This window comes from Puma concolor, chromosome E1 (genome assembly GCF_028749965.1).
Source record: "Puma concolor isolate L17-30 chromosome E1, mPumCon1.1.hap2, whole genome shotgun sequence".
In the NCBI taxonomy this organism is placed as follows: domain Eukaryota; kingdom Metazoa; phylum Chordata; class Mammalia; order Carnivora; family Felidae; genus Puma; species Puma concolor.
The window spans coordinates 39,985,314-40,012,964 of record NC_141680.1 but is presented as its reverse complement, the minus strand read 5'-3'; the positions used below and the strand labels follow the sequence as shown (position 1 = coordinate 40,012,964).

Below are 27,651 nucleotides of genomic sequence, written 5' to 3'. Positions count from 1 at the left end.
GGACTGCGAGATCATGACCTGAGCCGAAGTCGGATGCTTAACTGACTGAGCCACCCAGGCGCCCCCATTTCTTTAAAAGTTTAAAATAAACTGAGGCACTTGGCTGGCTCGGTGAGCATGTGACTCTTGATCTCGGGGTTGTGAGTGAGCCCCATGTTGGGTTTAGAGATTACTTTAAAAAAAAATTTGTCTTTTTTTTTTTTTTTTTTTTTTTTTTTTTAGTTTATTTTTGAGATAGAGAAAGAGAGCTTGAGTGGGGGAGGGGGGGGAAATCTTAAGGGGCACCTGGGTGGCTCAGTCATTTGAGCATTAGACTCTTGATTTTTGCTCAGGTCCTGATCCCAGGGTCTTGGGATGGAGCCCTGCATCAGACTCCGCACTGAGCGTGGAGCCTACTTGAGATTTTTTCTACCCCCCCCCCGCCCTCCCTCCCTCTCTCTCCCTTTCTCTCTCTCTCTCTTTCCTCTCCCCTTCTGTCCCTCCCCTACTCGCTCATGCTCTCAAAATCAGGTCTTAAAAATTTTTAAAGTTTAAACTTGGGGCACTGCTGAGTAGCTCAGTCAGTTAAGCATCTGACTTTGGCTCAGGTCATGATCTCACAGTTGGTGGGTTCAAGCCCTGCATTAGGCTTTGTGCTCACAGCTCAGAGCCTGGATCCTGCTTCAGATTCTGTGTCTCTTTCTCTTTCTGCTCCTCCCCCTCCCATGCTCAGTCTCTCGAAAATAATTAAATGTTAAAAAAATTTTGTTTTAAACAAACAACATAGACTACAACCCAGCAGTTCTCCATCTTAGATTCTATACATAAGAAATTAAAACATATATCAACCCAAAGACTTAGAATAATCATAGAAGCATTATTCATGACCATTAAAAAAATTGTAGCAGGGGTGCCTGAGTGATGGCTCAGTCATTTAAGCGTCCCACTTCAGCTTGGGTCAGGATCTCCTGGTTTGTGAGTTCTAGCCCCACATGGAACTCTGCACTGGTGGTGCAGAGCCTGCTTGGGATTCTCTCTCTCTCCTTCCTTCTCTCTCTCTCTCTCTCTCTCTCTCTCTCTCTCTGCCCCTTCCCCACTTGCACTCTCTTTATCAAAATAAATAAACTTTTTTAAAAAATATATTAAATTTATAGCAATCTTGATGTTTGTCAGCTGAAATGGATAAACAAAATATGGCATTTCACAAACTGAAGTAGTATTCAACAGTATTTTTATACTGGAATGAACTATTGGTGCATGCTACAACATGGATGAGCTTCAGAAATGCAGAATAAAGGAAGCCAGATGCAAAAGTGAGATGTTTTTTGTTTCCATTGTTTTTGAATGTCCAGAAAAGGAAAATCTAAAGAGACAGAAAGCTAATTAGTGGTTGCTTGAGGTTGGATATCAGCAAATGAATGGATTGCAAATAAGCATGAGGGATATTTGGGGGGATGATGGAAATTCATAGAAAATGTGATCGTTGCACAGCTTTACAGATTTACTAAAAATTATTGAATGTACACTTAAAACCAGTGAATTTTATGGTATGTGAATTATTTAAAGCTGTTAATAAATACTATATACATATAAAATTGCATAATCGTGAAAACAGTAATTAACAACTTTTTTTAAACAAGAAATTTAATGTAGCTCATATTCCTTGAAATAAATGGGCCATAAGCCGAGTCTCCAAACTTTTGTTTTTCAGATATTTTGTTTTTTCCCCAGATATTTCAGTTGTTAAGTCGTTTGTTGTAATGATTATCAGTTTGTTACTGTGCTGATGTCATATGTGTTTTAATTACCAAGTTTAGGGTCACATTCAATTTATTAAATATTTTTATTTAAAAAATTGGGGGCAAGGCACTCTACCATAAAGATACAAAGTGATAAAATCATGGAAACCTGCTAGGAATTTATAGTCAGAGGAGTATTAACAGATCCCTACAGTATAGCATTCACTGGTTCACCTGTTTCTAGGCACTGTGTGTTGGTTGCTGACTATACAGTGGCCCCTGTGTAGAGGAAAGGCCCCTTTCCTCTCAGATTTTATAGTCTGATATAAGGAGTGCTACATTAGCTCAGAACTGGTGTTGTGAACTTTGGAGTGCTTTGTGGTTTTGTAGGGGAAGAAACAGTTAGATCCTGTTAGGGAGATTGGGAAAGGCTTCATGGCCTATGCATGTCCAGTGGATGTCAGTCTGTTTCTGCTGATAGAATAGGCAAGTTGGGTTGCACAGGTGCTTTAGAGAAAATAGTATAAACAACAGCACAGAGCCTGCTTGAAGAGAAGCAAATGGTCCTTAAGTTCTATTTTATTTGTTTTCCTCCATTGGTTATACTTTACTATATATAGTTAAAACTTGCTCTGGATTAAAAAATGTAACATTGGGGCGCCTGGGTGGCGCAGTCGGTTAAGCGTCCGACTTCAGCCAGGTCACGATCTCGTGGTCCGGGAGTTCGAGCCCCGCGTCAGGCTCTGGGCTGATGGCTCAGACCCTGGAGCCTGTTTCCGATTCTGTGTCTCCCTCTCTCTCTGCCCCTCCCCCGTTCATGCTCTGTCTCTCTCTGTCCCGAAAATAAACGTTGGGAAAAAAAAAATGTAACATTATTTTATAAAGCGCAAAAGATGCTTTTGATTTAATTGTAAATCAAAAATTAGGGGTGCCTGGGTGGCTCAGTCAGTTGAGCGCCTGAGTTTGGCTCAGGTCATGATTTCATGGTTCATTGGTTTGAGCCCTACATCGGGCTCTGTGCTGACAGTTCAGAGCCTGGAGCCTGCTTCAGATTCTGTGTTTCCCTCTCTCTCTGCCCCTCCCCTTCTCGTGCTCTGTCTCTTAAAAGAAAATAAACATTAAAAATTTCTAAAAATGAAATAATTTTAATTGTCCTAAATTCAGAAATGTTAAATTTTTATTTAAAAAAAACTTTAATTTTTTTAATTGGAAAAATACATATAACTTAAAATTTGCCATCTTAATCATTTTTAAGTGTACAATACACTCAACAGTGTTTGTGTAATTAATCTCTAGGACTCTTCATCTTGCAAAACAAGAGATGTCACTTTGTTTGTTTGTTTGTTTGTAGTTAGTAGGCTTCATGCCCAGCACAGAGCCCAGCATGGGGCTTGAACTCATAACCCTGAGATCAGGGCCTGAGATGAGATCAAGAATCGGACACTTAACCAACTGAGCCACCCAGGCACCCCAAAAGATGCCTTTTAAAATCTAAAGCAAGTAGAGGCGCCTGGGTGGCTCAGTCGGTTGAGTGTCCAACTTCAGCTCAGGTCATGATCTACGGTTGGTAGGTTTGAGCCCTGTGTCCGGCTCTGTGCTGACAGCTTGCTCAGAGCCTGGATCCTGCTTTAGATTCTGTGTCTCCCCTCTCTGCCTCTCCCCCGCTCGCATTCAGTCTCTATCTCTCAAAAATAAATAAATGTAATAAAAAAATTAAAATCTAAAATAAGTAAATTTAGGTGCATGTATCAGAGACCCAAATTAAAAGTGGCCTAAATACGATAAAATTTTATTTTTCTGTCATATAAAGTCCAGAGGCATGGTGTCTCTGTAAGTCATTTACAGGCTTTTTCTAATTTTTTGCTTATCTTTAAAACTGTGGCCTTCAACTTCGTGATACAAAATGGAGTTCGGTCATCATAACCAGATTCCAAGCAGCAAAATTAAAGAGGGAGTAAGAAGGGGCATACCTTCTCTCTATTAAGGACATTCCTGAAATTGCACACATCACTTTTTCTTCTACCCATTGGCCAGAACTTAGTAACCTGGCTTTATCTAGCTGCAAGGGAAATAAAATCTTCTTTCCATATAGCCATGTACTAGCTAAAAATTGGGAATTCTGTTACTCTAGAAGAAGAGAATGGATAACTAATATTCTCTACCAAAATAGTCATTAAATTTTGTATTTTTTCTATAAAGCTGAATCAGATCTTTTAGATTTCCTTTTTTGGAGATGGTAACCATACTCTAATTTAGTCAGCAGGGGTCACTGTTGAGCAAGTAGTTTCTTTACTGTTTGTTAAACCTATCTGCCATTATATTTCTCAACTATATAATTTATAAAAAAACAATTATAGCTTCATACACAGCAACAATAAATGCCAGTGTATGACAAACCATGTCACTTAGATTTTTTAAAACCTGAATATTTAAGAATGTCCTATGTCTAGATAAATGCTTTTGCACTGTCTGTTCAGGGGATGATGTTCTACCTTAAAACAATTAATAGAGAACAAACTAGTTGCTTTCATGTTTTCCCCATGACCACATCCTTGTAATTGTTTGTGGATAGATTAGAAAAATCCATAATGTTACATTCCCTTGTTAAAAATACATAATGCTATATTCCCATGTTAAAAACCAGATTACCTAAGAGTGTCAAACATTTGATCAGTCACTTCCCCTACAACAATTATATCTAAAATTCTTCACAAATTTGTTGTAATTCATTATATGCCCTGGATCTAACTTGTTTTGACAACCTTTATATTTTACATGAGAAACCTTAAGTTTAGATTCAGCTAATAGTAAAATATCTAAAACATATATTCTGTCATTTGTATGAAACATTTTACCAGCAGTGCCATGAACTGGAGGAAAAGGCATTTGGGTTTCCTAGAAAACATCTAAAATTATTATGTTTACCTCTAGGATTATTTTTTAAGCTCCTGCTGTGTCACTTCAAATAATAAAATATTCTGATTGTGTTATATAGATCTTATAGAGCTGTAACTTCTTAAGTCCTGAGATCAGCAATCTGCTTCATCTGGTCCATTGGTTCTCATACTTTAGGAAGCATTGGTGTCACCTGAAGGGCTTCTAAAATATGAATTGCCCTGGGGCGGCTGGGTGGCTCAGTCAGTTAAGCCTCTAACTCTTGGTTTATGCTCAGGTCATGATCTCACGGTTCATGAGTTTGTGCTGACAGCTCTGAGCCTGGAGCATGCATGGGATCCTCTCTCCCTCTCTCTGCCCCTCCCCTGTTCATGCTCTCTCTCTCTCTCAAAATAAATAAACTTAAAAAATTATAATAAAAAATACAGCTTCCCCTTATTTTTCTCCACCTCCTCTTCACCCCATTTCTGTTACTATAGGTCTGGGGTAAAGTGCAAGAATTTACCTTTCTAACAAAGTCCCAGTTGATGTTGATGCTACTGGTCAGATGACCACAGGTTGTGAACCACTGATTTTATCCTTTCTTGCAAACTTGAGGTAGAATATATATGTACAGAAGGAAGAGGAGGAATATGTAAATCTGGACAGATATCCTCTAAGCCTGGTGTTTCCCAAATCCTCCCAGGACACTGTATTCTTTTTTCCCTTTGCTTACCTTCATGCTCCCACAGAGACAACACCATTCAGTCTGTATAGACTGATGCAAGGAAAGAAATTACTGCTGGGTGTGATTTTTGTTCCTTTTTATATCTAGAGTTCTAGAAGTCCTGTGAATAACATATGGCAGGTATATGGGGTTTTTTTAGTCAATTTTATTGTGTATATTCAAGAGAGCAAAATGCTTTACTAAGTGAGATATGTAGCATTTAATAAACACTTAGAGTACACAAGATAAAGAGTTTAGCATTTTTAATATATAAATGTTTGTCTTTTTGTGGATTTGAGTTGGGCAGAGTGTAGTAGATTGGGTGTTTAGTGAGTCTGTTTTGTACTTAAAAGCTTTTTTTCCCCAAAGATCTTAAGCTTAAGATATATGTTGTGTGCTTACTCTGAAAAGGCTCCCAGGTCTCCATTTATACTTTAGCTTTCTTTGCACGACATTGTTATTTATGTCATCAACCCTTGATTATTCCAGTTTTTAAATGCATTATAACTCCTTCATGCATTCTTCTCTATGAAAGTACCCAGAGAGGAATGATCATAATGACATAGCGTTTTAGAAGTTATATCATTTGAGAAGAACTTAAACTTGTTGAGGAGGGAATATGATGGCTTCATTTGAAAGATTGCCTTATAGAAGAAAGATGATTTTTTAATAGCTTCCACTAATGGGTAGAAATTATGAGGAAGTAGATTATTCTTTGATGTCAGATAATTTCCTAAAACATGTTATTGTCAGTTAATAGCATTGCTCTTATTATAAGATTATCTGTTACACTGAAACTTGATAGTCCAACTTTCCATCACCAAGTCTTTTTGCTTCTTCAAAAATCCTTCTTTTCTCCAGTGTCTTTTTTTTTTAATTTCCACCAGCCCTGTAATCTCACAGACACCTTCACCATCTTTTATTTGAACTATAATTTCAATATATTATTAGTTTATGTCCTTGCTATCAATCCAAAGTTTAATTTCCTTACGTTTCTCTTCTCTACAGGATTGTTTCAAATTTCTAGCTTGATATACAAGTTTCCTTCATGACCAAACCCCACTATCCACGTAACAGTTCATTCATTAAATTTATTGAGTTCCTACCATGTATCAGGCTCTGTGCTCAATCCTGGAAATATCATGAGCAAATGTGAAAGCCATGGCCCCTACCCTCATGGAACTTTCCATTTATTTAGCTAGAAGATAGGTTGTTAGAGTTACCAGAAAATATTTATTGTAATTACTCTGGATGTCTGGGATTCTTGCCAATACTTTACCCTACCTCTTTACTTCCCTTCTGTTACTTTTTCTACTTTGAATCATGAAATGCTAAGGCCTTCATGCTTTCATACATCTTATCTCCCCCTTTTTCCTAATTAACTTCTGGCCTTCCTTTAAGACCCAGTTTAGATGTCCTCTGTGGGCAGAATTAGTTTTTTTTTCCCTTGCTCTCAGATACCTCTTGTCATTTATCTCTAATAATTAATAAAGTATTCACTTATTTCTGTGTTCGTTGTAGAGCCAGAACTCCTGAATTACAGGGATAACGTCTCCTTTTCCTTGGATCTTGTTGCCCTGAAAAGTGCCTGATTTGACAGGGTGTTCAGTAGATGTTCATTGCCTGAAGTCAGGAGACATCTGTGTAATACTTAATAGCAGGGACTGTACATATTTCAGCCTCAGTGACATGTGTTTGCTGTTTTTACTCTGCTTTTTATTGAGTATAGGTGTTTGGTTTTTTTATGTGGCTTACTGCACAAGCTTACAGTCTTGATCTCCTTTGTGGAAGAAATGGTGGCTCTGTTTAAAAGTACCCATTGTGGACGGCGCCTGGATAGCTCAATTGGTTGAGCATCTGACTTTGGTTCAGGTCGTGATCTTGCAGTTCGTGAGTTCGAGCCCTGCATCTGGCTCACTGCTTTGGCTCTTCTGTCTCCCTCTCTTTGCCCCTTCCTCGCTTGCTCTCTCTCTCTCTCTTTCAAAAATAAATAAAACAGGGGCGCCTGGGTGGCGCAGTCGGTTAAGCGTCCGACTTCAGCCAGGTCACGATCTCGCGGTCCGTGAGTTCGAGCCCCGCGTCAGGCTCTGGGCTGATGGCTCAGAGCCTGGAGCCTGTTTCCGATTCTGTGTCTCCCTCTCTCTCTGCCCCTCCCCCGTTCATGCTCTGTCTCTCTCTGTCCCAAAAATAAATAAACGTTGAAAAAAAAAATTAAAAATAAATAAATAAATAAATAAATAAATAAATAAATAAATAAAACATTTTTTAAAAAGTATCCATTGTGGGTTATTTGATTAATTTGTTAAATGATCAGTTGTGTGCATCAAAATTGCATGTGGTTATGAAGCATTACCGGTTTTCTGCATGTTACATAAAACTCAGGAGAGAATGTTCCCTATCCCAGTTTCTGATCATCTGCTTAAACAAGTAAATGTGACTTAGATTTGGAGAATTACCTTATCAGCACAGAGCCCGATACATGGTAGGAACTCAATAAATCTAATGAATGAACTGTTACATGGATAGTGGGGTTTGGTCATGAAGGAGACTTGTATATCAAGCTAGAAATTTGAAACAATCCTGTAGAGAAGAGAAACAAAAGGAAATTAAACTTTGGATTGGTAGCAAGGCATTTTTATTTTATTTTATTTTTTAATGGTTTGTTGTTTTTTTTGTTGTTGTTGTTTTTTTTAACTTATTTTTGAGACTGAGAGACAGAGTCTGAACCGGGGAGTGGCAGAGAGAGAGGGAAACACAGAATCCGAAGCAGACTCCAGGTTCTGAGCTGTCAGCACAGAGCCTGACACGGGGTTCGAACTCCACAGACTGCGAGATCATGACCTGAGCCGAAGTTGGACACCCAACTGACTGAGCTACCCAGGCACTCTTCTTAATGGCACTTTTATTTTTTTATTTATTTTTATTTTTTTAACGTTTATTTATTTTTGAGACAGAGAGAGACAGAGCATGAACGAGGGAGGGGCAGAGAGAGAGGGAGACACAGAATCCGAAGCAGGCTCCAGGCTCCAAGCCATCAGCCCAGAGCCCGAGCCCGATGTGGGGCTCGAACTCACGGACCGCGAGATAGTGACCTGAGCTGAAGTCGGACGCTTAACCGACTGAGCCACCCAGGCGCCCCTAATGGCACTTTTAAATGGTCACTGTACAGTAATGTGATTTTAAGCAACGAGACCTTTTGCAATTTGGTTTCCTTGTGTGGAAAATGAAGATTAAGGATAATATGAAGATTCAGTACATTAATACATGAAAAACACTTAAAATAATAACTGCCACATAATGTCATCCCTCTGATTGTTAGTAATTTTTTCTACAGACAAGGAACAAATTAAATGTCTCAGATGTTTTTCAGGCTAAAGAGTCTCTGAAAATATGACTTTAGCTTATTATACCCACTATACTTACCCACCCCTCCCTTTAGAGGATTGCCTCTAAACTTTGAGTTGAACATAATAAAATGTTAAGTAACACTAACTGATTTTGTTTTTGCAGATGTTCTCAAATAGTGATGAAGCTGTAATCAATAAAAAACTTCCCAAAGAACTCCTATTACGGTAAGTCTGAATGCTGATTTTAGTTTGGTTGTGTGTGTGTCATATGGTCTATTTAAAAATGTTTAGACTTGTTGATAATTTCCATGTATGTATAGGATCTGGATTATCTGAATTTGTAAATTTGTTGGTTGTTTTGTTAATCTTAACTCTGTTTTCTAGATATGAATCAAAATTTTAAATGTTTAGTAACAGTTCTTTCCTGATTTGTACTTATATATGATTTTGTTTACTTGTTTTCTTTTGCCCTATTCTTAGATAGAATATGAAGGAGATAATACATTTTATTTTATTATAGTGCTCATCTTTTTTAAATGTTTGTTTATTTTTGAGAGAGAGACAGAGCATGAGCGGGGAGCGGGGGGCAGGGGGGTGAGCAGAGAGAGGGAGACACAGAATCCAAAGCAGGCTCCAGGCTCCCAGCTGTCAGCACAGAGCCCGAAGCAGGGCTGGAACCCACCAACCATGAGGTGACCTGAGCCAAAGTCGGACACTTAACCTACTGAGCCACCCAGGTACCCCAGTGCTGATTCTTTGAAGTAATTCTGATCCATCCCTTGCCCCCACTTCTTATTCCTAAAGTCAAATATGACCATGAAGTAACTTGTATTTGCAACAAAATATTACATATATTGAGGTACTGTAAAGAAGAGTTACAGACCTTTATTTTAAAGATAAAAAGGTAAAAGTGATTTTAAACTCTTTCCTTCTATTACAGTTATAATTTTACCCTCCTTATTTTTAGTTAGTTCTCAAGAAATTACATTTGGGATCACCCACAACATAAAACACAAAACCCCTAATTTACATGCATCTGACCTAGGAATCACCTAGGAAAAAACTAGGGGAGTTGTTTTCAGTGCCCATTATTTGGGTACTTAATCATCCCATTCTTTGTTCACTTATGTTGAATATCGTGACTTAGAAAGAAAGGTACATTTTAGGGGTGGCTGGGTGGCTCAGTCTGTTAAGCGTCTGACTTTGGCTCAGGTCATGATCTCACAGTTTGTGAGTTCGAGCCCCACATCGGGCTCTGTGCTGACAGCTTAGAGCCTGGAGCCTGCTTCAAACTCTGTCTCTGTCTCTCTCTCTCTCTCTCTGTTCCTCCCCCACTCATTCTCTCTCTCTCTCTCCCCTTCAAGAATAAATTTTAAAAAATTTTTTAAAAAGAAAGAAAGGTACATTCCCTTTTGCAAATGTTGGAAGTTAACAAGTTGTACTGGAACATCCATTTCTTGGTCTGAGCTGCTGCCACAGTCTAGCTCATAACCAGCCCAATCCATGCTCACGATGGAAAATAATCTTGCCCTGTTGCTGATAAAGAAAAGTATTCCTGGCATTTCTAAGGATTTGCACGTCTGACTCCTTCACTACTTTGCAAGCGGGGACTGTATTCTAAATCTTTATGTAATACTTTATACAATGGAGATACTAAGAAAAACTAACTGAATTGAACTTGGAATGGATTTTTCCATGGAAGCAATGCATTCATACATGCAGGTTGACTATAGTTGAAATAATAGCAATACGTGCTAAGCTACTCAGAACTGTTGGAGATGTATCCTAGATATCTTGAGTATCCCTCAAATTTTAGCAAAATTATAATGGCACCATCTTAAAGAAAAATATTTTTAAATGGGTTATATTCTTTTTTAAAAAAAATTTTTTTAAGCGTTTATTCAGTTTTGAGAGACAGAGTTGGGGAGTGGGCAGAAAAAGAGGGAGGCACAGAATCAGAAGCAGGCTCCAGGCTCTGAGCTGTCAGCACAGAGCCCAACACGGGGCCTGAACTCACAAACCGTAAGATCCTGACCTGAGCCAAAGTTGGCCGCTTAACCAACTGAGCCACCCAGGTGCCCCTAAATGGGTTATATTCTTTACTGTTATTATGAACTGAGTACACTAAGACATACTTCAATGTTTTAAATACTGGCATTACATTGTACTATAGTAGTTTACTTAAAGACTTACTAAGATTCAGGGAAATTAATCCTTTGGTAATTAGCTGCACCGTCTTATGGTTTACGTTTTTTTTGTTGGAGTTTTTCTCCATGGAAGACAGACATAAAGGCCACATACTGTATAATTCCACTTATATGAAATACCTAGGATAGACAGATCCATGGAGTTAGAAGTTGCCAGGGTCTGTGGTGAGGGATGATGGGGAGTGACTGCTAGTGGGCACAGGGTTTCTTTTGGGAATGATGAAATGTTCTGAAATTAGTGATTATGGCTGCACAACACTGTGGATATAAATGTCCCATCTTCTTCAGTACAGATTACTAACCACTCCCAAATAAATATAGACACCCCCAACTTATGTACCTCAATTCCTGAAACAATAAGTTTATTTAATGCAACAAACATTTTTGAATTGCTAAAATGCCCCTGCTTTTTCCTATCATCTACTGTATAGTACCTTTATGTGGAGTTTCATAATTGAAAGATCATGTTTCTGCAAACACATCACTAATCCCTGAGCAATTTGTATAAATATAATATTACGCCTAGGGAGGCATAGGTGAGAAACTTTATAGGTAATGATCCTAGTTAGACTTTAGTAACCTTTTCTCCACAAAAGAAAACACTATAGACAGACATGGCTGGAGGCCAAATGCAGACCTAGGAGATTCTGAAGCATGTGTCTCAACAGTCCTAATTCCATTGTTAGAATGTACTGACTGGGGTTCTGAATATCAAGATCCCAAATGAGTTAGCTTTTCACCTGGATTTTAACATTACAGTACATTAAAAAGAAAGAAAAGAGAGAAGACAAATATAAGAGCTTGGTCTTTCCAGTCCTGATTTGGCTCCCTAGTAAGATGAATGTGATGTATGTCAGGGCTTAAATCTCTTCTTCCACTCCATATGTAGTCCATCCAAATATCTACTATTATTTTGTAAATTTTGATTTCTATTTATTCTACGTACTTGACAATGAAGATAATTATCTTTAGAAACCCAATGTTTTAAACCCAGGTTTTAGTGAGAGCAGTGTTTTTTTGTTGGGGGGTGAGCTCACAATAAGCATTTACTTGTCCAAATATCATAACATTAACTTAAATTAAAACATCAGGGAGCCTGGGTAGCTCAGTCAGTTGGGCGTCCAACTCTTGCTTTGAGCTCAAGTCATGAGCTCATGGTTGATGGGTTCAAGGTTTGAACTCTGTGTCTGACTCCGCATTGACAATGCAGAGCCTGCTCGGGATTCTGTTTCCTCTCTCTGCCCCTCTCTCACTCTCATCGTCTCCCCCCTCTCAAAATAAATAACTTGAAAAAAAACCCAGTGGAGTTATAAATATAGATCTATAGCATAAATCAAGAGGAAATTAAATTGTTATCTCTATAATAAGCCAGAATAATAAACTACATTATACTTAGCACCTTCCTGTTTTTCATCATCTTCAGGCTAAGTACCTAAGATCATGTTGACAGTGGTCCTTTTCTCTACACTTTAATGCTTTACATAACTCATTCTGAAATACCCATGTCTGTAACCAGAATGGTTAAGTGACGCATGATAACAACATTTATGTGGTGAGCATTTCATAATGTATACAAATCACTGTGTTGTACTCTTTTTTTTTAAGTAGGCTCCACGCCTAGTGTGGGGCTTGAACTCACAACCCTGAGATCAAGAGTTGTGTGCTGTACAGACTGGGCCAGCCAGATGCCCTGATAGCTAGAATGGTTAAGATCAAAGAGATAGGAAGACTGAGATGGAATGAAGGGTCTGCTGTTGTCTAAGGATCTTCTTGATTGCTTCAATTAAAGTCTTTCCCCATTTCTTCTCAATAGACTGTTGAAAAACTGGCCTGGCTTTAGGCTACCCAGATTAAAAAAAAACTTTTTTAACTTTTATTTTTGAGAGACAGAGACAGCATGAGTGGAGGAGGAGCAGAGAGAGAGACACACACACAGAATCTGAAGCAGGCTCCAGGCTCTGAGCTGTCAGCCCAGAGCCCGACGTGGGGCTCAAACTCACCAACTGTAAGATCATGACCTGAGCCAAAGTCAGATGCTCAACTGACTGAGCCACCCAGGCTCCCCAAGGCTGCCCAGGTTTAAACAAAGTAGACCTCACCTTCCCCACTCCTGATAAAGAATACCGAGAGACAAAAAGACAACTGAGACATCATGTGGAAGAAGATAGGGTCTAATTATACATAAAACTCATTATGGTACAAAAAAAGAAAGCCCAAGTCCTTAATACTAAATCCCTGGTAGAGAACATGGGACTGATTGATAAAATCAATACTGAAAGTAGATTTTGGGATATGGTTACCTATAGTATGGTTCTGTAAAAAGGATTTATTCCTAACTTCCTTTGGCTTCAGTCTTATGACAAATATCCCAAACCTTCTTGAACAGCACCTCTTAACATAATTCTTATTAAAAAAGTTAAAAAACACAGAGTGGTCCTGGAGAGGGTATAACTGGATAATTCAAGTCATACAACGGGTATGTCCATAGGTACAACTTTTTTGGAGAGTAATTTGACAGTGTACTTTAAGAGATACACATATTGTATCTACACATACATATTGTAGAAGCAAACATATGAGTAAAAATGGTTTGCAGAATTTTCATGGCAGCGTTATTTGAAATTATGAACAGTTAGAAACAGTTTTAATATACATAAGTAAAAATGCTTAAATAAATTATGGTATATTCAGTCAGTCATTGGACTATTTATTGTACTTAGCTGCCTTTTAAAAGAATAAGGTAAAGAGGACGCCTGGGTGGCACAGTCAATTAAACTTCCGACTTTAGCTCAGGTCATGATCTTACCACTCATGAGTTCGAGCCCTGAACTGTGCTATGCTGACAGCTCAGAGCCTGGAGTCTGCTTTGGATTCTGTGTCTCCCTCTCTCTGCCCCACCCCGCTCACGCTTTGTCTCTCTGCTCTTCAAAAATAAATAAACACTAAAACTTTAAATAAAGAATGAGGTAGAGCTACATGAGCTGACCTAAAAAGATGTCAATGATTATGTATTTTTTTAAGTTTATTTATCTTGAGAGAGACAGAGTGTGCGCATGAGTGCAAGCAGGTGAGAGGCAGAGAGAGAGAATCCCAAGGAAGCTCCAAGCTGTCAGCACAGAGCCCGACATGGGGTTTGAACCCATGAACTGTGAGATCATGACATGAGCCGAAATCCAGAGTCAGATGGTCAAATGACTGAGCCACCCAGGTGCCCCAAGATGTCAAATTATTAAATGATGGAAACAAAAACAAGTTGTGGGAGCATATTTATATCATGTTTTCATCTTTGAAAAATATAAAATACGCATACATGAAGACGTGCTAAGTACTGTACATATTATATATCTAGATATAAGTAGATACATCTGCTACCTTTGGAGGGAAGAATAGGCTTTTGGCAGGGGGTATTGAGAGAGCAGGGATAAAAAAGCCATTTGTTTACCACTTTGTATTTTTCTTTCCTTTTTTTTTTTAACGTTTATTTATTTTTGAGACAGAGAGAGACAGAGCATGAACATGGGAGGGTCAGAGAGAGAGGGAGACACAGAATCCGAAACAGGCTCCAGACTCTGAGCCGTCAGCACAGAGCCCGACGCGGGCTCAAACTCATGGACCGTGAGATCATGACCTGAGCCGAAGTCGGAGGCTTAAACCGACTGAGCCACCCAGGCGCCCCTGTATTTTTCTAAGTGTTTGTTTTGTTTTGTTTTTGTTTTTTTTGAGTTTATCATTTATTTTGAGAGAGAGGGAGAGAGAATCCTAAGCAGGCTCTGTGCTGTCAGCTCAGAGCCCTACACAGGCCTCTATAGTCCTGGACTGTGAGATCATGACCTGAGATGATATCAAGAGTCGCTCAGTCAATCATCTGAGCCACCCAGGCTCCCCTTGTTCCAAAAGGTTTTGGGGGCACCTGGATGGCTCAGTTGGTAAAGCATCTGACTTCGGCTCAGGTCATGATCACACAGTTCGTGAGTTTGAGCCCCGCGTTGGGCTCTGTTCTGACAGTTCAGAGCCTGGAGCCTGTTTCCAATTCTGTGTCTCCCTCTCTCTCTGACCCTCCCCAACTTGTGCTCTGTCTCTCTCCCTGTCAAAAATAAATAAAACCTTTAAAAAAATAAAAAAATTTTAGAGGCACCTGGGTGGCTCAGTGGGTTAAGTGTCTGCCTTCGGCTCAGGTCATGATCTCACGGTTCATGAGTTCGAGCCCCACAACCAGGCTCTCTGCTGTCCATGCAGAGCCCGCTTCATATCCTCTGTCTCCCCCCCTCCCTGGCTCGCTCTCTCTCTCTTTCTCTCCCCCTGTCTCAAAATAAATAAACTTAAAAAAAAAAAAGTTTTTTTTTAAGAGACTAGATGCAGATCTTTGGCTACATGATGTGTTAAGGCCTGCTCCGAATTTAAAGTTCTGATACTTGTCTACTGTCTGGTGGAAACTACACCACATTTTCAAAATTGCAAACTTCTTATTCCTCACAAGAGACCACCAGTTTGCAGGAACGGTTCATTAAAGCTGTATGCTAGTGTCTTTTATTGTCAAACTACAGATGTAGGTTTACTAGATGCAGGTTTTACCCCTGTTGTAAGTGAGAGGACTTTAGGTATAATTATGACAGTTTGGTTATTCATGATCTTGTGAAGAATTCTGCTAAAAGCAATGTATGTTACCTGTAGCTATCATGGACAAGAGCTTTGACTCTTTGGTTTAGATTCTGTTACGGATTAAACTATAAGAGCTCTCTATACATATTTGGTTATTAATGTGAACATAAAGACCATACGTTCCACATTAATAACTGGGTCAGAGTTGGCAGACACAACCTCCACAAGATCAGATCATCTTCAGCGTCTGAAATTAGGGCTGTGCTTTTTGTCTCCTTTTTAACTTGAATCTCAATGCAAAACTGCTCTTAAATAAGCCAGATGCATACCCCTGGCCGTAAAGAATAGAAAAACAAGTATCTCATGTGTTTTTGAAATGATTTTATTGTTACAGATCTGGAGAGGACACATCAGACAACTGGTCTTTTATCCAACTACTTACAGTTACCTAACCAAGATTATACTGATTAGAAATCACACAAACCTAATCTATTCATATCTGGAAATCCCATGTAGCACACTAAACCATTGAGTTCCTCAGGTGTACAAGTAATCAGCTGCTTAATTATTAGCTAGACTAAGTTGACCAGGGAAGTTCTGTCTCTCTAAATGAAAAGCTCTATAGGAATGTTAATGAGACTGATTTTTTTTTTTTTTTTTTTTACTATGTTGAGCAACTGGCCATATCACCTTCTATGAACATTTTCCAAACAAAAGTCATCTTAGCTATGCTCTGTGGTATAGAATTTTGAGCAATTCATTAACCATTTGTTGACATGCTGTAAATAACTTATAATTTTGTCTTGAGGAAATAAAACTCAGTGCAAAAGTTAGGGTGGTGCTTTATTGGGATGAAGTCATGGTTAGGCCTTTTATTTTCCATCAAAGGATGACAGATATACTTGTTCACTGATTTGAAGTACAGGGATCAATCATCAATCCACAACTAAGGATATTTCAGTTGTAGGACCTTATAAGAAATATAATCCTTGTGCTAATCTTACGAAAACTTAAGAGAAGTGATATTTATAGAAGATTGTCTGAAGGACATTCATGATTCCTTTAAGTATGCTATATTCTGTCTGTGGTGGGCACTGTAATTGACTTTCTAGCATCCACTTCAGCCCAGTTAATTAGTATAAACCTGTCACAGTGATTGGTTAAGGCCTACGCCAATTTAGGCTAATGAGACCTGAGAAGAGGCTTTATTGCAGTATAAATGCCTGCCTATCTCTCCCCTCAGAGTGAACAAAGACACATGTTGATCCAGTATTTGCTAGCATCCATCCTGTGCCTATAAAGAAAAGAGCTTTTAGGACCAAGCTGATGCTGTTCCTAGCAGAATAAACAGAAAATTGCTGATGACATTGTGGATCCCCTAAATCAATTAACCTTGAGATGCAGGCAGCCTGTTCTTTGTATTTCCTTTTGTATGAAATAACCTCCCTTACGGTTTAAGCCCATCTCGGTTAGGGTTTCTATTACTTGTGGCCAAAAGCAACCTTGGATCAACTGGACTGTCAGAAGCGTGCATTTTTATATACTATTATTTTGTTTTTAACTATTATAAAGGTGCTACAAGATGTGACCATATGAAATCTGTGACTGAATTTGCTTTGGGACTTTATCCACCAAATCTAAGTAGACTCCTTTGAGAAATTTCTCTTAGAAAGTAGTGCTAGAGAGGCGCCTGGAGACTCAGTTGATTAAGTGTCCGAATTTGGCTCAGGTCATGATTCACAGTTGGTGAGTTAGAGCCCCACATCAGGCTCTGTGCTGACAGCTCAGAGCCTGGAGCCTGCTTCGGATTCTGTGTCTCCCTCTCTCTCTGCCCCTCCCCCACTCACATTTTGTGTCTCTTACAAAATCAAATAAACATTTAAAAAAATTCTTTAAAAAAAAAGTAGTGCTAGAAAGAGCTCTGATTTTTATGGTATAATGTATATGTTTCTTCTTTCCTGTTAAGAATATTATTTTGTTTATGCTACCAAGAAATTTAAAACTAAATGTGAGACTCCTCTATAGCAACTATGTAAACTCTTCCAAGGGTACATCTGTTTCCTTTCTGGCTTTGGTTTTCTACTTTAAAAAATATTTTTCATGGTCCTCATAGTTTATTTGTATTTATTATTATTTGCTCCTGATCCAAGCCATCTCAAGTACGCTGGAGACAAATTTAATAAATAAAAATAAAATAGATTCCAGTGTTATAGCTGACATACTGATTTACATATAAGATTACGATATGCATGAAATATTGCTGACAGAGCCCCCCAGGTGCCCAGAGAATTTATAAAATTCTTAAAGCAAAATTAACTTTAATTTACTTAAACCTTTAAAGCATATACTATATTACACTTGTTGCCACTTGCAAAAGAGTTTAGCTTATTATTCAGATTAAAATGACCTTTACAGGTGCTCATGAGTAAGGAGGGCTTTAAAAAGACACGACCCTTGCATTTATTGTCAGGATGCTCTGACCTGTTTTTACAGGTGGCTTCTAGTGTAGTGTAGTGTAGGGAGTCACCACACTTTAAGCAAATCAATTATTTCCAATAACAATGCTTCAAAATAAATATTTAACCTCTGTAAGACTGAGTAAAATTCTAGGCAGTGTTTTTTGACATTAATGTGGTAAATGAGATTTATAATTTCCTAAATTAGAATTAGAGATTTAACATTTTATAGTCACTAATTTTTAAGAGTTACTCTATTATTTAATCTTTTTTCCCTCATAACCATAAAATTCTTTATAAAGTTATCCCTCCCCTAGCCCTCTTTTGGATAGCCAGAAGTGTGAAAATTATTTTTTTGCTTTTAACAAATTATATCAGTTAGAAATATTTTATCATCCCTTGATGTAAGTAACTGAACTTGTATGGTACTTGTACGTACATTCTCAAGTAAAAGATTGCCCAATGTTTTATATGGGCAGTATTAAGTTGTAAGTTGCTCCAGCTTTTGTGTTTGTTCAAAAGAACTTCTCTCTTTTCGTGCATGTATTAACATAGCCAAGTTATTTATAGGTAAAAATCAAGAGAAACTCATTTATCATATAATAAAGATTGTCTCCCTCTCTTTTTAGGATATTTTCTTTTCTGGATGTTGTTACCTTGTGTCGCTGTGCTCAGGTCTCCAGGGTAAGAATGATTGATGTGATTATGGGGGAGATCTGTAGTAGGCAGATCATTTACTTCAGATGTTGTATGTTTCAGAGAATGTTATTTCATCCATGGCATTCCCAAACCTATGTAATTCTATAGTAAGATTCTACTATATGTCTCTATCAATTTTTTGGTTTGTTTGTTTGTTTTGTTTTTCTGAGAGAGACGGGAGGGAGGGCAGAGAGAGAGGGAGAGAGAGAGAAAATCTCAGGCTCCCCTCTGCTAGCGTAGAGCTCAGTGTGGGGCTTGAACTCAACTCTGACATCGTGACCTGAGCTGAAATCAAGAGTCAGACACTTAACCAAGTGAGCCACCCAAGCTCCCCAGTTTTTTGGAACTCTTGACTATTTGTTTAATGTAAACAGGAAACATTTTCAAGAAAAAAGTATTATACATGCAAATCAAAAGGTTAGGCTCTCCTCTGAATTATAACAAAATAGTGTTTCATTAAGTTTTCCTAATTCATTTTATACACACACACACACACACACACACACACACATCCCACACACAGAGGCTCTTGAGAATCTAATTCTCATTTTTTTCCCCATATTACTTTCAATTATCAATTGTTTTCACTTTCTCATATTATCAAAAGATAATAGCTAGAAATTAATTTATTAAAAAACTATAGGGCATTCTCTAAGTTTTTTATTTCACTTAATTATCTATTTTTGTTAATTGACATTGTTTGAGAAAACTGAAACGTCATAATCTTACTGGCTGCTACTAATATAGAGTGGATTCTGTGTTGTGTTATGGGAAATTTGTTTTATGTACCATTCAACTCTCTTTTGTAATACAGATATATAATGATTAACTTAAAATGAATGAACACCTGCAGTCATCTTTTTTTTATAAGCTGGAAATGGCTTTTTGCTTTTTTGGTTAATAAACACTGAGAAACTACTGTGTATCAGATACAGTCCTAGGTGCTGGATATATAACACGGTTCTATTATAAAGTATGGTTTTTATCTTTGTAGGTGTGTGCAGGTTTTCAAATAACCAACACTACTTCCCTCAAAATAACCCATAAAACTTACCATCAAAAATTCACGGTGTCTTGCTAACTTTAATGTAATTCTGCATCATAAAAACCTACTAAATCTGTGTATCAGCTACTTTGGAAACCATCAGCAGTATTCTGATGTTTTCTCTTCATGACTTTTTTGTCCCCTGTACTTGAGTGGTTGCTTTAGACATGGCTGGTACAAATGAATAGGGTTTCCTTAATATCTCCGTATGAAGCTGAGGTCATCATTGAGAAACAAAATACCCAGGCCAGTATCTAAACATGTTTAGTTGCAGGGTCTCATGTCACAAATGTTGATTTGAATGAATTTTAATTGTTTTCATTTGTAGGTTTCTCTTCCCTATTATGTTTTAACTTAAAGGAAAGCACAACACCAATTTTCATTAAATGGAGACTTGGCACATCAGTAGTTATCCTGCCGTTCTCTGTACTTTAAGTAGTTAATGAATTTGTTCTTTTAAAAAAAGATTCTAGGGGTGCCTGAGTGGCACAGTCAGTTAAGCTTCCAACTTTGGCTTAGGTCATGATCTCATGGTTCGTGAGTTCAAGCCCCGCAGGCTCTCTGCTGTCAGTGCAGAAGCTGCTTTGGATCCTCTGTCGCCCTCTCCCTCCCCTGCCCCCCGCCCCCCCATCATGGAATCTAGCCCTGTTTAGGCCTGCTTAGGAATCTCTCTCTCCCTCCCTCTGCCCCTCCCCTGCTCACTTGCTTTGTCAAAATAAATAAATAAACTTAAAAAAAAAAAGGGGGACTCTAGAAAGGAACCTGTCATGCACAGTTTCCTTTCTTGTAGCTCAGTATTGACTCTGTTTCAGTGTGTTCCAGTAAGAGGTGATATGCTAAGTTTATAACTCAACAATACTAAGACTTTTGTTTATACTTTAATAGGGAAAACTTTTAAAGGCTTTCTCATTAAAATACGGAATGATCCACACAAATTAGAAACTAAATCTTCCAGTTAGAAAAAGAGTTTCTGATTAGGATACTTATCACAACCTGTCCTTTCCCAGCTCCCCCCACCTCCCACCCCACCCCAGCTGCTAGTTTCTATGCCCACTCATTTTTGAGATAATCTAATTGGGTAAACTATGAATCAGAAATAAGACAGACCTTTTGGGAGTTAATGGTGGTGGGCGTGGGATGGGGGGTGCTGAGAAATTTTTTGGTCAATTTCAATCATTAGTTTGAATTGTGAACTTGCCTATTGTTGATTTCCCCCCTTGAGCTTCTGCTCATTTTGTCTCTTTTTCTTCAAAACAGGCCTGGAATGTTCTGGCTCTGGATGGCAGTAACTGGCAGCGAATTGACCTGTTTGATTTCCAGAGGGATATTGAGGTATAATTATGTGGTGTGTGGCCCCATTTCTCATGTTAGAATGTAATTACAGCATGGAACAGATTAGCCCCAACCATATAAATCTCCTTTCCCTGGAGAGAGAAACTATTAATTTCAGTGCATCTGAACTTCATGGGAACTTGCAATGTTCCCAACAGCTTGCTCAGTTTTTGAGAATAAGCAGAACTGTTTTACTTATAGAATACTAAGTTATTTAGTATTAATAGGACTACAATTTTTTGCTTTTATTTTTGTGGTGGAAATGTGAACACATTTGCTCATTGTAAGGAAGTCTTTTTATATTTTCTTATTGAAGAATGAGTAGACTTAACAGTTTGTTGGGGGATGATGTTTGCATAAATTCTTCTTGAGATGAGCATTTTGGTTTTTTGGGAGCCTACAGACAGTTTTTGTGGAGAACAAAAAAGAATAAAGCCAAATCATTTAATGAATTATTTTTGCTAGGAAGAGATTTTTCTTTTCCCCTTCTCACTTTTCCCCTGTATTTCATCTTAGTATAGCCTATTATCTCTAAACTGGAGAAGGATAATGGCTTAAGCTTAAGATTATCTTAACATGAACCTGAGCTCTGTGGTCCTTGGTTTTCTTGTCAGGAGAAATAATAGCTTCCTCATTTGTTATAAGAATAAAATAAGATTTAGATTTAGATTAAAAAATTTTTTTTTTATAAGTTGCAGTGAAACTTGTGGATCCATATAAGAAGTTTTTAGGGGCACCTGAATGACTCAGTCAGTTAAGTGTCCGACTCTTGCTTTCAGCTCAGGTCATGATCTCACAGTTTGTATGATCGAGTCCCACAGCAGGCTCTGCAGGCTCTGTACTTTTCTCTCCCTCTTCCTCTGCCATTCAAGCTCGCTCTCTCTCTCTCTCTCTCTCTCTCTCTCTCTCAATAAATAAATAAATAAATAAATAAATAAGCAAGCAAGCACTTAAAAAAATAGAAAAAAGGGGTGCCTGGGTGGCTTAGTCAGTTAAGCATCTGACTTCAGCTCGGGTCATGATATCAAGGCTTATGAGTTCAAGCCCTGCGTCGGGCTCTGTATTGACAGCTCAGAGCCTGGAGCCTGCTTTGGATTCTGTGTCTCCCCCTCTCCCTCTGCCCTGCCCACTCTGTCTCTCAAAAATAAACATTTTAAAAAAAATAGAAAAAAAAAGTTTTTAAAAAGCCTCACATGAATTTACCGTTATACACAGAACGTTCCATTTCTACAGAAAGTGCTTTTAAAATAATAGCCACTGACATTATGCAGGATTCTTACATTTTTCACAGTTGTCTACTCTTCATGGATATAAATGTTTAAAGCAACATGGCCCAGAGAATCATTCAGCAAGCTTTTGATAAGTGTCCATTGAGTCTCTGCTGTATTCAGAGTACTCTAGTAACACTTTGGAGAGGATTCAGAAATAATCAAGGAAGCTAATGTCCTTCAGTAGCTGCAGTTTGACCAGTAGAGCAGCCTATATTAACATAGTGGCATAAAACTACAGAACTACAGAGAACCATTTCCTCAACTAGAGAGTGCCTTACAAATTGAACAAAATAAACAAATAGGGTTTGAGCCTGTTTGGGGTAGATAAGTTAATCAGGAAAGCTTTCTCAAATAAGTTGACATTTCTTTATTGAATTAATTAAGTTTTTAAATCAAGTAGAAGCCTTTGTTTATAGATTATTAAAAATGATGTGTTCTCTTCAAAAACAATGTGGTGGCTTATTTTTGTTTACCTGTTTTTTCTTTACAGGGCCGGGTAGTGGAGAATATTTCAAAACGATGTGGGGGCTTTTTACGAAAGTTAAGTCTTCGTGGGTGTCTTGGAGTAGGAGACAATGCGTTAAGGTAAGAACATGATTATTGATTAACTGATCTTCTTGAATAAGTAAAGAACAGCACCATCTCACCCAGAAAAAGCTAAAATAATTTTGTGTATTCTTAAGCTATTCTGAAGTCAAACATACACATATTATTTATAGCACAAAAATATCCAGTACCGGGATGTATGGTTTTGAGAATAAAACAAGAACAAATACCTCCTGCCAAAAGCCAGATTCCTCATATCATAAATGGTTCTTTTGGAGTCTTGAGTAAAAATTGTTCTTAATTTGTTAACTCAAAGGTAGGGTAATTGTAACCTTGGTCAACAAAAAGATCAATGTTTAAAAGTTTGTGGTTACCCGAAAAACAAATAATCCAGTGAAGAAATGAGCAGAAAACATGAATAGACACTTCTCTAAAGAAGACATCCAGATGGCCAACAGGCACATGAAAAGATGCTCAGCGTCGCTCCTCATCAGGGAAATACAAATCAAAACCACACTCAGATATCACCTCACGCCAGTCAGAGTGGCTAAAATGAACAAATCAGGAGACTATAGATGCTGGAGAGGATGTGGAGAAATGGGAAGCCTCCTGCACTGTTGGTGGGAATGCAAACTGGTGCAGCCACTCTGGAAAACAGTGTGGAGGTTTCTCAAAAAATTAAAAATAGAGCTACCCTATGACCCAGCAATAGCACTGCTAGGAATTTACCCAAGGGATACAGGAGTGCTGATGCATAGGGGCACTTGTACCCCAGTGTTTATAGCAGCACTCTCAACAATAGCCAAATTGTGGAAAGAGCCTAAATGTCCATCAACTGATGAATGGATAAAGAATTTGTGGTTTATGTACACAATGGAATACTACGTGGCAATGAGAAAGAATGAAATATGGCCTTTTGTAGCAACATGGATGGAACTGGAGAGTGTTACGCTAAGTGAAATAAGTCATACAGAGAAAGACAGATACCATGTGTTTTCACTCTTATGTGGAGCCTGAGAAACTTAACAGAAGTCCATGGGGGAGGGGAAGAAAAAAAAAAAAAAGAGGTTAGAGTGGGAGAGAGCCAAAGCATAAGAGACTCTTAAAAACTGAGAACAAACTGAGGGTAGATGGGGGGTGAGAGGGAGGGGAGGGTGGGTGATGGGTATTGAGGAGGGCACCTTTTGGGATGAGCACTAGGTGTTGTATGGAAACCAATTTGACAATAAATTTCATGTTAAAAAAAATAAAAATAAAAGTTTGTGGTTGAAAATGAATTTATTTTCATAATTGTGAGTTACTTTTGTATCAACATCCAATATTACCAATAATATCTTTTATTATTTTTTGTAATGCTTAAAATTGTGGCTATTTTGTTTCAAACCTTTAACTTTCTTCCCTGTAAAGGACCTTTGCACAAAATTGTAGGAACATTGAAGTACTGAATCTAAATGGGTGTACGAAGACTACAGATGCGTAAGTATTTTATGTGTTAGAGGGGTGAATCATAGCCCCTTGTTTCCTGCCTATGCTAGCTTTAAATGTGGGCTATTAAATATATTTAGCAAATTTCATTTTGACCTTACAGAGGAAAGATATTTTGAAAGGAGAAAACATTAAAATAGAAATGGCATAAGAAACTAGTTTTGGAATCTGACCCAAATCCTATCTTGATATTTAAAGTGAAACTTAAAAATTGGAGTCCGTGTGTATGCAGTAGGGATACTAATACTAGAAATTACTAGGACTACTTATGTTTCAAGAAGATACTAGTAGCTTTCATTCAAAAGGCAGAGTAAACCAGTAATTCTGTAAAAAGATAGAAAATCTTAAATACATATGAAACAACTTGTGATCATCGATACTGAGAGCACACCCTTTAAATGTGCTATGTCTGTGTCAGGTACAGTATAAATGGAATAAAACAGTTGTTCATCCTTGAGAGCTTACTGTCACAGACCTAATAGATGTGGAAGGTAGACATAAAAAACATTCAGCCCCTGCCCTGCCCTGCCCAATTCAGTCCCAGGTTATCTATTGGTGATGATATGTATCAAATAACATTTAAATATTATATAGGGAAATTGTTGCCTGTTATGAGATGAAGTGAAGCCATTGAGGAAACATGTTTATACAGGGAGGGGGGCCAGGATTATTTAGTGAATGTTCCTATTCGGAAAGGCCTCATGAAAGAGATGGGATCTTTAGAATTGAAACAGAGGGTACAGATTGTTTATTTCAGTACTTTCTTTGAGGTCACAACATTATTAACTTTTACTAAAAAAAAAATGTCTGAAAGACAAAAATTATGGTTATTCTACTGTGGTTATTCTAACAAGTATTATTTCTGTGGATTGATTTGACCTTTAACATGAGTAACATATCTAACTCCTCCCCCAACCATGACTTTATACCAGTAGCCCTCCATTTACTTAGATAAATTACCTGTTTATTTTTTTCTTTTGAATACTTAATATTACAGAGATTAAAATTTTGGCTACTTTGGTAAAAATAAAAGTGACATATAATTTACACTAAGAGTAATTTTCTAAGAATCTATTCTATATACCAAAGATAAACTGACAAAAATGTAGTACAATTTATGTGCAAAGCTATTCATTTTTACCGTTTGTAATAACAAATACTACATTATTTTCAATAGCAAAATATGGGAAAGAACCCAAATATCAATCAGTAGAGGACTGTTAAAGGAATGAGGAGAGTATATAGTATTCTGGAATGATCTGTAGGACATACTGTTTAAATTAAGGAAGCAAACTGCAGAGGAGTTTGTATAAGATACTTTTTGCAGAGCCAGTAAATACCCATGTTCACTTGTATTTTCAAAAAGAAACAATTTAAAGATTATAAAAATGAGTAAAAATGGTGACCTGTGGGTAAGAGAATAAACACAGAGACAGGGATGAAAGGAAGACTCTGAAGTATCAGGTTTTGTAGTTTTCCTTTAATAGCTATGTAAATGTTTTACATACATAATTAAAATATGAATTAAGTCAAAAAGAAATCAAAGCAGTCCCTAAAAATTCAAACCGAAATAAAATACATGAACCCAATCATATCAAGTTGGAGCTATAACCACAGAGAGAAATTACTTCTACTGACTTTTGATTTCTTTTTTTTAAGGTTTTTTTTTTTTTACACTTGATTTTAGCCTAAAGGCCAAGAAGCAGTAAGTTTTTTGGTTTTTTTTTTTTTTAATGTTTATTTATTTTTGAGAGAGTGCACAAGCTGGGAGGGGCAGAGAAAGAGGGAGACATATGGTCTGTGTGTCGACAGTGGCACTTGAACTCACAAACCGTGAGATGACCTGAGCTGAAGTTGGATGCTTAACTGATTGAGCCACCCAGGCGCCCCTCTTTTTTTTTTTTTTTTTTTTAAGTTTTATTTATTTATTTTGAGAGAGAGACAAAGAGAGCACAGTGGAGAGGGGCAGACAGAGAGAGAATCCCAAGCAGGCTCTACACTCCATGCAGAGCCCAATGCGGGGCTCAAACCCACAAAGTGAACTGTACAATCATGACCTGAGCCAAAATCAAGAGTCAGATAAATGCTTAACCGATTGAGCCACTCCAGTGCCCTGACTTTTATTTCTTATGAAAAGTTTTAAATATATACCAAAGTAGACAAAACAGTGTACTGAACACATCACCCACCTTCAAATTGATAATTGAGAAATTACCACTTGATGGTCAGTCTTGTTTCATCTATATCCCCAAATTTTTCTTACTTTGAAAAAAGTCCTAGACATCATATTATTTTAATCTGTAAGCATATATTTCTAAAAGATAAAAGTTTTTAACATAAGCATGTTAATTTTATCACTCCTATAAAAAAACTTAATATCTTAAAATCATCAAATAACCACTGGCCAGTTCAGATTTTTGCTGCTTCTAGTGACTTCAGAAACACAATATTTTAAGCATCATATATAAAAAAAAAGACACAAACTTTAAAAAGCAAAAATGGAGACTTCTGCTTCTGCCATGACAATAAATGCCCTCCTGCCATAAACAACTGTAAAACTGTACAAAACATATCAAAGAACCAGTTTCAGATGTTGGACAATATGCAGCACAGGACTGAGCAATTAGGTGAGCCCTACGACCACCCTGGCTTTCTGCCTGGTGGTGTTTTCCAGATGATGGTATAAGGAGAAAGAACCCAAACAGAGAACAAGGTTCTGGCTGATTTGAAGAATAAGAGATCAGAGTTCAGGAAGACAAAAGTAGCTGGAATTTTTATCTTAAGATGGGAGAACTACTCAAAAAGGCTACAGAAATCTACATTGGGGCACCTGGGTGGCTCAGTCGGTTGAGGTCCGACTTCGGCTCAGGTCACGATCTCACGGTTCGTGAGTTCGAGCCCCGCGTCGGGCTCTGGGCTGATGGCTCAGAGCCTGGATCCTGCTTCCGATCCTGTGTCTCCCTCTCTCTCTGCCCTTCCCCCATTCATGCTCTGTCTCTCTCTGTCTCAAAAATAAATAAACATTAAAAAAAATTAAAAAAAAGAAATCTACATTGATCTGGCTGAATAGTAAGCTATAAATGGACATATTGAGACCCCACAAAGCTGGGTAGAAAACATCTAAAAGGAAGGAACAATTACCAGGAAACTGTAAACTGAGAAATTGCCAGAGCTTAGGTAAGGCTGAGAGAAGTTCAAAATGAAGAATGTTCATTGAATACCTTGGGGTATTTAATAGAGACTTCAGAAAGGTCACACCTTTGTACTAAAGCTAGACTGGACCTGTCCCAGTAAAGGTTAAAAGAAAAAATTCAGGGTCAAATTGATCCATACCTAATTTAGCTG

At 37.8% G+C, this 27,651-nt stretch overlaps 1 protein-coding gene across 3 annotated transcripts in view; it reads left to right on the top strand.

The window, feature by feature from the left end:
* Positions 1 to 27,651, top strand: part of FBXL20 (F-box and leucine rich repeat protein 20) — a 103,918-nt gene that overhangs the window by 48,854 nt on the left and 27,413 nt on the right. For all 3 annotated transcript variants that reach the window (XM_086687190.1, XM_086687191.1, XM_086687192.1), the window contains 5 exons: positions 8,830 to 8,891; positions 18,558 to 18,612; positions 20,930 to 21,004; positions 22,766 to 22,860; positions 24,229 to 24,297. In XM_086687190.1, coding sequence (XP_086543316.1) covers positions 8,830 to 8,891; positions 18,558 to 18,612; positions 20,930 to 21,004; positions 22,766 to 22,860; positions 24,229 to 24,297 — 356 coding nt within the window. The remainder of the gene's footprint in view (positions 1 to 8,829; positions 8,892 to 18,557; positions 18,613 to 20,929; positions 21,005 to 22,765; positions 22,861 to 24,228; positions 24,298 to 27,651) is intronic.